Source organism: Trichoplusia ni, chromosome 5, assembly GCF_003590095.1.
Source record: "Trichoplusia ni isolate ovarian cell line Hi5 chromosome 5, tn1, whole genome shotgun sequence".
NCBI classification, from domain to species: Eukaryota; Metazoa; Arthropoda; class Insecta; order Lepidoptera; family Noctuidae; genus Trichoplusia; species Trichoplusia ni.
Window position 1 is genome coordinate 12,267,739 of NC_039482.1, and position 13,144 is coordinate 12,280,882.

At 34.8% G+C, this 13,144-nt stretch overlaps 1 protein-coding gene across 6 annotated transcripts in view; it reads left to right on the forward strand.

Annotated features, from left to right (window-relative positions):
- Nucleotides 1–3,993, forward strand: part of LOC113494529 (rab GTPase-activating protein 1-like) — a 31,102-nt gene extending 27,109 nt beyond the window's left edge. For 5 of the 6 annotated variants that reach the window (XM_026872912.1, XM_026872913.1, XM_026872915.1 and 2 more), the window contains one exon: nucleotides 591–3,993. In XM_026872912.1, the coding sequence (XP_026728713.1) occupies nucleotides 591–892 (302 nt within the window). In that variant the 3' untranslated portion in view covers nucleotides 893–3,993. The remainder of the gene's footprint in view (nucleotides 1–590) is intronic. The other variant, XM_026872914.1, reaches the window with a different exon arrangement.
- The last annotated feature ends 9,151 nt before the right edge of the window (nucleotides 3,994–13,144 follow it).

Genomic DNA, 13,144 nt, shown 5'->3' on the forward strand with positions numbered 1-13,144 from the left:
ATATAAGTACTAACATTTTAAATAAATAAAGGACTGATTTATTTTAGCGGTATATATTCAACTGAGTTTTGAGACATAAAGACACACTAAGATTTTTCACCTTTTTTTAAGTACGTAAAAAGATTTAGTATACGTCATGTTCTTGAATATGATTCTAATGGGACTTTCATAATTAATTCAAATTTGAATATATATTTTAGAGATTCTCTATTTAAATGCACTCTTTGATAAAATTATTGTTACACTAAATGGGTGCATGCATTTTCATTAGGCTAAATTATTTATTAAAATACTGATTTTCTTATATCATACGAAAACATACATAATATGTATTTATCCATCATCATATTTGCTTGTATTATATATGTAATTAGTCTACCCTTTTGTGTATTTATGTATCTATATCTTGTAACCAATACGGTAATCTGTCTTGCTAGTTGAAAAATCTATTTTAGAAATCATATGGTATTAAAGTAAAGATTATATTCATGTATGGAATTAAAACTAAAGTAGGTACGCTATGAAGCTAAGCGCTACTGAAATCGTTTCGTAAGACTTGAATTTTACTTATTTGTGTTTCGTAATTCAAGGTTCCATCATGGAAGCAGCACAGAACAGACCATCATTCCAGACATACCTCCCCAACATGACACAGGAGCAGGGCTCGACGCCCCTCCACCGCGCGGGCTCGTTCACGGGCGGCCAGAGCCACAGCCACGTCGAACGCCGCGGCTCCGAGCCCTACAGCCCCGACGTCGTCCGCCGGAAGAAAGACATCAACGCCAACAAACGACATTCCATGCTCGTCGAGTCCAACCTCACGAAAGAGGCCAAAGAAATCAACCGACGGAGTCATGACGTCACCATCGTCAAAAACCTCTCGATGGGTTGACACTAGCGCTCTCTAGCGGTTAGTACGTTAATTAATTTCGTATTATTTTCAGTGTGAGAGGAAAAGTTTGTTGTATGACACGCTTAACCACGAGTGTACAGTATTCGCCGCAAGTTGTGATGCGATTGTATCGCGCCGCTGTCCTATGTTTGCGAGACTTGTGGCACAGTGTGTATCAGTGCACATAACCGTAACACTAGTCATAATGTAATATAATCGAGCACATTATATATTGTTATAATCGAATAGTATTTAATGTATATTGGTTACCTTTGATGCCAGTATATGAGAGGCCCATCACAGTTTGTATCATTCCAGTGATTAAATTATTCGTATGAATCTCTTTGGATGGGAAGGTACTATCCATTACGTTATCAGTACATCATGTATATCACATGCCCCAACCTTCATGTCATACGCTTTATCGAGTACTCGGGAGTGTATCGAGTTGAATCGATAAGACATATTATGTTCTAAATTTTAATAATTTTAAGTTTTTTATTCATGCTTTGTTGAGTGCCTTCCGCGATAGTTTAAATTATTATAATTATAGACTTCGTATTTATTGAGAATTTTCAGTATTTCGTTTTAAATTGTAGTTACTCTACAATACTATTTATTTTTAATGATATTTATTACACTTTGCTTAGTAAAGCAACATATCAGAAGCAATAACGCAATGTTAGTACCACAGTGATAATTATTTGCAATATTGTCATGAATAGAAAGAAGTAAAGAGAATTATCGATATTAAAATTCAGGAAATTATAAAGTCTATTTTTATCGCTACACATTAATCAAATTGGACCAATAAGGTTGATAATGCAGTATTTTCAATTTAAGTGTATCTGTGATCATATTACTGCCTAATTATTGCCCGCTGATATTCAAAATTATTATTGCATTTTATTTTGCGCGCGAAAAGCGCTCTCTGGACGAAGGTTTTTTTTCTAGCCAGTTTATTTGGATAGATGGTATTTGAGACTTAAAAAAGGTGATTGATTTACTATTTTATTATGATTATTCGTTTTTTAATTCTATTTTGGTTGTCAATTCTAATTTCTTATGAATGCGTAAATTATTTATGTTTAATGATAATTATGTTTTCTTTTAAATTAAATTATTAACGTAGGTTAAAACTGAACGTATCAGAAATTATATTCAAACAAATGTATGATATTTTTAGTGTTGTAATTCGATTATTAAAGATAGTGAAGAGAATATATTACGATGTATTTTATAAAAGCCATATAGACGTGAAAAAATATATTTGTCGGTTTCTCGCTTATAGGTAAATACTGAAATTATATCAACATTCGCAAAAAACATTTAAAAATAGAAGTTATTAGTAAGTCGAAGATGAAACTTAAATATAAGGCTGATTGTGTTGTTTATGTATTTAAACTAAGTTTTCTCACTACAATCATCTGTATTAACGAAATTCCTTAAATAATTTGATTTCGTACGTAAATCAAATTATTTAAAATGAAACATAAACATACATTAAAATTAGTACAAAAATAAAGCAAGTAGGAGTATAAAACAGCATGTACTATAAACAACAAATCCAGCCTCAAAGTATCCGGACCAACAAACAACACCGCAAAACACGTGATGATAAAGGATTATAGTCCTTAGTATAACTACAGTAAGGTCGGTTTTCATCATCAGTTATAAAAAGGATATTTAAACTATTTAGATAGGTGTGAAAGTGTATCTACAATGCTGTTTTAAAATAACTCCGAAGTATACTCAAAACTATTGATATTATTTTTAATTGATATTGCACCTGTGGGCCTACCAACACCTCTTAAATTAAGATTAAAGAAGAGAGCTGTAGAAAAGATAAGGGATGCCGCTATACTCCGTATAGAGCGCTGTCTTGCTCCCACAGGGATTACGCTCTTTGAGAGGAGGTGATAGACACTTAGCATGTCCAAAGAGTATGTTTTAATATCTGCTGTCGACTAAACGTAATTGTCTTACTAAAAATACAATTTTTAACGACGATTATCATCATTTACTGGTTTTGAATTGTATTTTAAGTGCAATAAGTCTCAATTTTAATCAACCTTATATGTTTGAATCGTACTTACTCCAAAAGTTTAACTTCTATTTTGAATATATTGCGAATTGTTTTAGAACAAGATTAATATGGATAAATAAATATGTTCTCTCCAACTTATTCCCTAACTCGTACCTGCACTCTTATGAAAATACATTTATTTATATTGAAACGAAAAGGCTTTTTATAAATATATCGCTGCGTATCATTTGATTGACAATAATTTTGATGTCCGCTAAATATTATGATTATTTTATCCGTTTTTTATGTCGAAATTAGAAAATTGGACGGCAACACAAATGCCGTACGAATTTGTAGCTTTTTCTGTTTGCATTTTGAGGTTTTGGAACTGTAAATAGTAATTATTATAATTATTATTCTGTAATATTTGCTAAATTGAAAATTCTGGTTGATGAATAACTATACCATGCTCTTAAAGTAATAATCATCGTTGAAGTGAAACGATTCTAATCTTATGAAGAAACCATTATTTTACACTTTTGCCATATTGTGTTAAACTATATGATTTGAAGTTCTCGTATCAACTTAAACATAATATAAAGTTTCCCATTAACATCTTGTACAGGACTTATTTTGATCTCTATTTTTTTGAAAATAAATATTTATTATAATTGGCGTTTAATTAAAATTAAAAATTATCACGATGTATGGTTATGTTTGCGCTACAAAAAGACAGATTGGAGTGCTGTTGATATTAGTTATATACTCGCCTCCTTTAAGAACTCTATAATAATATCCTTTAGTCATACTGTTATGTGATAAAAAAGTCAAACAAACGTCCATGAAGGTTGAATGTGAACGTTTGTCGTCGGCTTTCTCCGCCATAACTACTCTGTACGTATCTATGCTTAGCATTGTTGTAGATATTATGTTCTATAGAAGTAGTTACATAATATAACAGCTTTATAAATAACGCCGATATCATTAGATGGTGATGCAAAGTTTAGAGTGAGTTGTATCGCTGAGAAATGTTGTTTTAGTCTGTCATTTATGGAAATAAACATTTTACAAAGACTGTGCTTGTTTGATTTTTTTGTATGATTATATATATTATATTATTATGCCATTGTCATGTATCATCACAAAACTTTTATAACAGAAGTAATGCACTTAGCGTGCACATCGCATTAATCAAAACCTCTTTCACCTTAACTTTCTAGTGTTAGTAAAATTTGTTGGGTGATATGCTAAATATATATAAATAATAATAATACTGATTAAAAATCTGTTGTGTCAAAAACCGTGAGTGAAGTAGTTCGCCTTACGGCTTATATCTGAAGTGCCATCTAGTGACGAGTAGAAATACTTGAATATCAAAGTTTGAATTGAATTACTAGGTGGCGCTTACAAATTCACAATGCAATATAATGCTCTTTTACAAGTACCTGCTTAGTTGCTTGCGCCTAGTTTCCTATTTATGTAGACGGTTTTATTTATTACGGTAACAAACTTGGATCAAAATAAATAAATTAATATCGCAACAATACAAGCATGTATGTATACTGAGGGCCACTAATACACGTTTACAATATGGAACGAAAAGCGCCATAAAAATAGTACTTTCTTTTTATTGAGGAAGAGCTAACTACATGTGGTTTCCGTTTACAATAATTCTGTGTACTTTTCATTGTTTCTATGGATCTCATTAGTGAGAGTTTAAAACTACCGGAGGGTCCTCCAACGTCACTGGAAGTAACAGTATCACGGTCAAGGAAGCGAGACAGCGCACTACGCGGCTACGTGTAGGAAGGCATCTCGCTTTTACATCTGTGATCTAAAACTGAGTTTTTTGACAAAAATACACATAAAGACTGTTTACTTTTTAAAGTACCTACCTAAACATAAAAAGTAAAACAGGTTTTTTTTAGGGTAAGGCTTGAAACACCTTTGAGAACTGAAGATGACGGATTTTGGCGAGTTACGGAGCACATCACATGTTCAAAATCAATGAGAGAAGCAATGAAAACACATTGACTATTTTACGATAACATTAAATGTTATTGTAGGTGAAGCTCACGTAGATTCAGTTTACACTAGCAGCCGGGAGCAGGAGCCAACGAGTCTGACGTAAACAGCCTCAATAAAACACGTTACGATTATTTTCAGTCGAGACATTTTTGATTTATACGTCATTTAGAGATTTGAGGTCGAGTTTATTGAGTTGTGAAAAAAACAATGATACTTACGTGTTGTCTTTCGAGTTAAAATGTGGATTGTTTAAAATTAAGAAAAGAGTTTTTAGATATAGGTATTTAAAAAAAAGGTTTGTAAAAAGGGAAGAAATCATTTAGTAAAAAATAAAGTAAAAAACGAACTGGGATGGGAACCACAGCCACGTCTTTAAGTAATTATTACTGGTGTGCACATTATTACTATTGCACTGTCACGTTTTATCAACCATAATAAAAGAATATTAATTTGAGACATGGTGGTAGACTTCTTGACTAGTATGCTGAAAAGTGGGTTATATCCAACAGGTAAATGAAACAAACCCACCAAAAAAGAAGCACCAAATTAAAAACAAAATTAAAATATTATGCAATCGTTTTATCAGCAAAATCTCGTAAGTAAATTAGCTTTGATCAAATTGTAGGCGGCAGTACAATTAAGCTAACGTAACCATTAATTACTGCAGGTCTATTGACGTAACTACACAAAAACGGCCTACTCTGTCCACAATTGAAATACACGCACCCTTTAATTTATTATCTGTGACCTTTAGCGTGAGTGTGAGAACCACAGACCACAACAAAAGTAGACGTAATGTACGCAAACGGACACATTAATTTATGTGATGTTACTGCTTGGTAGCGAAGTCATAAATCGTGAAGATGTACTTTCTAAATATTAGGTGTAGCCATTAGAAAAATCGAGCTTAAAAATGTTGTCAGTAAAATTGTAGTGTCTATAAATTTGCGTAGGTTTAAGTAAATGAATGCGAAAAACAAGGTAAAAATGTTGCCACTTTTTATCTATGTTCTATGTAACTAAAATTATTTAAAAAGATATACGTAGGTAATCCGTATCTGTACAAAGGTAAGTTAATTATATTTGGGTAGGAATATTGTAGGATGTCATGGTTATTTTGCGGTTCTACGTTTGGTGTTGTATGCACGAGATGCAGATTCGATACTTGCGCAGGCCAGCATCAATTTGCCTTTCCGAAACTAATGTATGTATGTACCTATATGTCATTGTCTTAATTATTCTAAAATGTAAAAATCTTCAGGAAGGTAGGAGATTCCTAATATTGTAATGTGTAATAGCCAACTTGCTGTGAGCTGGAGTAGTGATCAATGATCAAACCTTCCATAGAAAGAGGCAGGTGCCCAGCGGTGGAACAGTTTTTGGCTGGTACAATTTAAGAGATAGATAAGTGTAACAAAAAAATATTAAGGAAAATTTATTTATTAGCAAGTCATACTTAAAGTATCTGCTAAGAAGTACTCGGAATTCATAGTACATATTTCGAAGTAAGCTCTGCGTGTTACTAGAAGCAAGTTTTTGCTATTACGTAAAGGGCAGGTGTTTACATTGCACACTTCAACAGATGCATCCTGAGGGCTGGCCGTGTGAACGGAAGTCGTTCGCTCGTTCCGGGTGGTATGCCTCACGCCGAGAACTTACTAGAGCGTTGTTTATTCAATAAGAGGGTAAAATAGTCATTGTACATTGTAATGTATGGGGTTTGTTAAGATGCCGTTTATGGCAAACGGAGAATATATTTTACGCCTTATAAGTGTTATTTGGACTAGTTCAGAGAGGAATAACTGGAGCTATCTATCTACATATAATTGTATTTTGCTACTCGGGTGTTGATTATTGAACACTGTACAAAATAAACTATGAATCAATGAGAGAAAATCAAATATAATACCTAAGTTTTATTTAAGGTTCCGCACCTAAAGGGTAAAGACGAAACATAATGTTGTCTGTCTGTCTGTCCATCTGTCTATCACCAGGCTGGATTTTATTAACAGTGATAGCTAGACAATTGTCTTATTCACAGATGATATATTTCTCCTGCCGCTATAATAACAAATACTTTTCCGGTAATGTACCTTTTTTGTCACCCAAGCGATTTGTTTTTCTTTATTCTACTTGTACGGAGCTCTGAGTGTCGCGAGATCGACTCGCAATTGACCGGTTTTTGAATGTAAGTACCAGTGCCGTATTATCCATAAGGCACTTTAGGCCAGTGCCTTGGAGCCCACTATGACCAGGGGACCACCGCGCCCGATGAAATAAAAAGAGATATGAAACCACGGTAGAAGCCCACATTATTGACACTATAAGAGTGACAGTGCCCGTCCTAATAACTGTGGCCAAAGTAGGCATCTAAAAAAAGCTCGATAAATTTTTCACAGAATGAAAATAACTTGAACCAAGGGGGCCCCCACTCCTTTGTTGCCTCGAGTGCTCGGGGCCCCTGGGCCCCTAGATCCGGCCCTGGTAAGTACTATGTTAACCTTAATAACATTAAATCCACAACTTAGATGTAAAGAATAGTTTTATCTACAACCTAAAGTGAACGTGTATTTAAATATAGCTTTATTCAGACACCATGAAGGACAGACATTATCTTAGTTGGTCTGTTTTTAGATTTTATTGTATAAATTGTTATTTATTTACTTAAAGAGTAGGTAATGATAATTATTTTTTTAGTCACGGGCTACCAATATGTTAATGTTCTTTTCTTGTTTAACAACAAAAAGCTGAAGTTACCTAGGTAGAGTAGCTCAAGACTCTTGTTAGAGACGTCTCTCATGATAAAAATATAAGTATACTTGCTTTTCTCTCGGTTTTGCCCACATAGATTTCAGATATAGCTGCACAAATATTCATATTATAGTTGGATTAAAGTAGCTCTTTCCGTATTCCATCGAAATCGGTTAAATTGTATGAGAGTGAAAAGGTAACAAACATACACACACCTAGCGACAGACGGATGGGCAGCGAAACTTCAGTAATAGCCTAGGTTTCCTTTCTTAACCTTTGGATATGGAACTCTGGAAATCGGAGACTGTTGGACTAAAACGATTGAAATACTGCTTCCTTTTACCACTTATCTAAGTAATAGTCCCAATTCTACTTACCTGCCTGGATTTCGAAATATTGTGTACAAGCCCAGCTTCCAACAGAAAAAACCATTACTTTAATAGTACTACATAATTTAATACTAAATAAAAAAAAACATAATAACTGGGTGGAACATTTTCTAACCTAAATTACTTCAAAGCACTTTCCTTCCGCACATTACCTTATTGACAAGTGACTGTCGGCAGTAAGTTATGATTAGCTAATCTAATTTAAGTAATACCTTCGTTTTCTTCCGGAAACATGGAGACCAATTATTTTTATTAGGATCTGCCTATCTATTCGTCTGGCATCAAGCTGTATCTTATCTTAAAATGTTTAGGCTTTGCTGTATCGCAAAAATTAAGCATTAATAACATTAAATGGCGAATGAATTGTCGATAGAAGTACTTGATAGCTAACTTAGCATTAAACAACCGCTTAAGTGCGAGTACTTTAATAGCGGCAACAGAGAGGCAGAGGGAGGTAGTGCCAGACTTACTGACTAAACCTGAACCGCCGTGATCTACGTTTTTGTGTCGGTGTTTGGCCATGCGTTGCAACTGCTAAAAAACGTACGGTCTGACAGCGGAAACTCCGTCCCTTCCGTTCATTCGGTCCGTTTTGATCCTTAGGTTCCCCTTTCTCGTGCTAATTTCTACCATCCTGTGCTAGCCTCATCCAGACCCTTACCTGAGACCTTTACTATACTATATCGCTTTCTCTCTTTTTCGCTGACGTTTCTTTCGCACTCTTAGGTTTCGAAACCCTAATAAAGAAAACCGATTCATACTTAACTATACTTACTGGTAATTTCTAATCTTATATCAACAATTTAACACACTTTCCATCAAATGATTGACTTTGGCGTCTCAGATAGCATCAACTTATTATAGCAAGCTACAATCGATCACCATAGCACACCATTACCTAAGAGAGAATGGATTTACCTCTGGAATGCAGATAATTATGTAACAACGAACAATTGGATTATTTTCATTCGCGTACAATGAGAGCAAATTGAGTTTATTATTATCTAGAAAGTGGTATTGATAACAGTTGTACTATTGTCTCTAGTTTAGCACTGATACTTTTTGTTAACAGTTATAAGGAAATGTAACTAATTGTTTAATTTATCTTGTAGGCAGGTTATCATTATTCATTATATCGCTTACAATAAAATGGTGTCAAATTTGCATCTAAACCCTTTAAGCGCGACTTGTACTCATGGCATTCAGTGTTCCCTAAAATAAGCTACAGAAAAAAAAACAATGTCGTCCTATACAGGGAACAGAAAGATTCTATGGAAAATACGAATAATGACCAATTTATAATTGTAAACAGCGGAATTGGGGCCCTGGTGACTGACGGACGTTCAGACAGCAGATCCTTAGTTACTTTGTCCTTTGGGGACTTTTTCTTCTCTGCATAATTTCATCTATTGCAGAATTTCTCTCGCATTTTCTTCAACTGCTTCGATTGCGACAGGTGACTATGAAGGATTGCATCGCATTGCCATACACCGACACAAAAACGCGGATGACGTAGGGACGAGGGTTCAACGGGGAACCTCCTTTATCATTGGTATTTTGGTATCGAAGCAAATTATTATTTAATGCAGACTCAGAATTAAATAGTAAAACAATGTCTACAACGTTGAGGTAGGTCTTTATTTCGTATAATTAATTCTTATACTATACACATAGAAGGTAGAAATCCATTGCAAATATTTCAAACAAAATTATAATTCTTGTTGGACTCGCTTTCAAAGTAAAAAAGACAAACAAATATAATCTAAACCGACTAAACAAATCATATCCAGTTTCAGATCATCATCCAAACTCTATTTTTTCACGACCAACAGAAATCCATGGGAACCCATCCCATGGATTTCTGCTGGTCGCGTATTCCATTCATTCAAAGTTTCCAAGCTAGTGAAGACCCGAACACAGCCGAACGTAGACGTAAAATGCCGAAGCATCGTGAAAGAGTTCACGCACACAATGCACCCGGGCTGTATCTATGTGTGCGTGTGATGCGTAGATATGGGGTATCGAGTATTGATCGGTTCGGTACACCTCCTGTCGTTTCTGCCGCCCTGGTACTTTCCGATCGGTTCAGCCATTATTGGCGATTGCCGATACTTCCAATAAGTTCGATCTCGGGACCGTTCGGGCTGTGGGACGAGGTTCGTTCCGGACTTCGTGTTGAATGCTCCTAGAGATTGGTAGGGGGATTCTACTTTTCATTGCTTTATGGATTGCTGTGTGGGAAAATTACCTACATAAATTAATTGATGTCTTCTTTGTTTGCTTTATGTAGTAGAAATATATTTTTAATAAAAAAATAATATTATTTAAACGTCAAGTGATTGCTGTGGATAAAGGAGTGAAGAGCTTTAGGTATACTTATTAATATTATCAAGGTTATTTTTTTTTAAAGCTTTTTAAAGCTTTTGTACAAATAGGCTAACGACAAAACACAAATCTATTCGTCACCCAACATATTAATTAACTGCTTAAAATTGGAATTTTTTATTAGGATTTGTTCTAACCCATGGGATACAGAACTCTCATAAGTTATAATATTTTGCTCCGTTGGGAAGGAATACTCAAAAATATTTAATTCTACAGCACACATTTTAACATGCAATTTTATGTACTTGCTCTACTCGCTCTTAAATTGGAACTGTCGCAGCCCTGAAAAGGGAGACGGCGCATATCACCATGTATAATGCCATCTCGCTTCCTCAGCCGCAATATCCATACTTTAAAAACCAAGGTAAGTTGTTCTAAAGTAATTTCACCAGCTCACAAGTGAAACCGTTTGTCACTACTGTGGGTAACTCTCACGTTCGCGTGTTAACACCTGTGGATTTGACTCGTTATTGTTTTATATCCGAGCTTCTGGGAGTGTCGCAGATATGTATCAACACAATGATTACAAAATTAGTCAGACGACGTCATTAGCCGAGATGGGCCGATAAGATTGTAAGAGACACCGGCAGTGATATAAACTACCGGATCCCGGAGATTATTCTGAGAACGTAGAATAATTAAAATCAAAAATCTTTTTTTTAAATCAAGTTAGTTTTGTTTAAAACTAGTATTTCTCATCACATGATACTGAAATTAACAACGAGAATGTATGTGACTTACGTGTGTTGTCTCTTCAAACCCAAAGAGCTGTACAGATTTCAATGAATTTTGTTGTGTAGTTAGCTGGCACCTTGGATTATCGCCTAGACTTATTTTACCTCGGTAGAGGAAGGTAATGCTTTTCAGAAGACATAAAAAGAGTTACACGACAGTTTTTGTATTGCATGTATTTAAAATGGCTAATTTTTGTATTCAAATTCATTTATGGAATATTTGTTTAGAGATAAATACTTGCTTAAGAAACCAACAACAACAAGATTTTAACTAACATTTCTGTTGTAGATGTTCTTTGTTTCACCAACTTTGAGCTTTTAAAACAAAAGTAAGTATCATCATTACGAGCCGAACACAACGTCAAAGCGTATATAATCATATCACCGTCTCAACGTTACAGTAAACTAAGTTTCAAAGGACTTCCAGTCAAATTATTTTGATCCCGCGTTATTAGTGAAGTCTTAAAATATCCAGACAGACACTGGTTTATTTGTGTTCTGACTTTCCTAAATCTGGCCGTCTGGGAGCCTACCGTCTCGTATTAAAGTAATATTTATGACGATGTGGAAGTGGGACAGAGATATTCGGTGTAGAGCGGCGTCTCTCTCCCACATTGCTTTAATGTTACTGTGGGAAGTGTTGGAGGAACGTTTGGTCGAGGTTAATGAATGCTAAATGGATATTTAGATTTATCTTAATGGATTGGAGAATTAATTACTGACGGAATCATTGTGATTAACTTCATTTTACCTAACGAATAGAAATAGGTATAAAGCGCAGTTGTTTTCGAAACACTAAAATTGATTTTATTGTTTATAAAGTATTATATTTTCTAACAGGAGCATTAAAAAAGGTTTTTTTTAATTTCAGTCAGCCAGTACTTTCAATCATTTACATTGTTTCAAATATTAAGGTTTAACTAACTAATAAAATGTTTTAGAGACATAACTTAATGAATATAATTTCAGCACCGGTTTTCTTGCAGAAAATCCGTGTCAAATACATCTACAAGTCTATTATAACTATCCACAGACGGTCATATTATGATAGATATTAAAATCCTAATCTAAAACAACTTTGACCAGGATCAGTCATGCTATCCCTTTCTAACAGCAACACAACCTACGGGCTAGAATGAGAAGACAGGCATGAAAAATTGGTCGTATTTGCAAGCCACGCATTCCGTTGGTCAGGGGTTGTAAACATTTGCACGCAATGTACTGGTATTTGGGCACAGCACGCGATGATTTGACATTTAAGAAGTTGCGTGGGACTTAAAGTATCCATTAGGCTTTTGGCATGCATGACTGCCTTATTATAGAAATATTACTGTATGTAAGTACCGTATAATAGTTACTATAGAAGTGGTATATTTAATTTGTTTTTTTCCTTCATTGGCATTGATATTTTTGGTATTGAATAAATAATTATGAGTCCGCGTCACGACAGTTACGTTATTGATAATTTTGTTTTGTAATACGATTTGAAGTAAGGCCTTGTTGATTATAGGTCTGTTTTGTCCTATAATTAGGCGATTTTTCCACTATTCTTTACTTCTTTCACCTTAGCAAACGTTTCTCTGTCTTCTACCGTTCTACGTTTACGTGTCAGATTGGCTTTTCTTTTGATGAGGGAATACCTCATGGCCTCTCACCACTTCGGGAGAGGAATTCAAGAAGGTAGTGCCTCTTACCTACTAAATCTGAACTGCTTTCACAACGCCTGCAGCTTTTGCGCAATGCGTTTCTTTTTCTGATCAATACTTAGCCTCTGCCACCATTGTCCTTGGCGTTGGACAGGTCAACGCGTTTGTGCCTGGTGGGTTGCGCTGGGCAGTTCATTGACGTACTGGTCAGAACTTTTGGTGGCGGTAAAAGGTTGAACACACCTGCCTTCTAAGCGTAGATATAACCTTTCATATTTTATCTGCAAATTGAA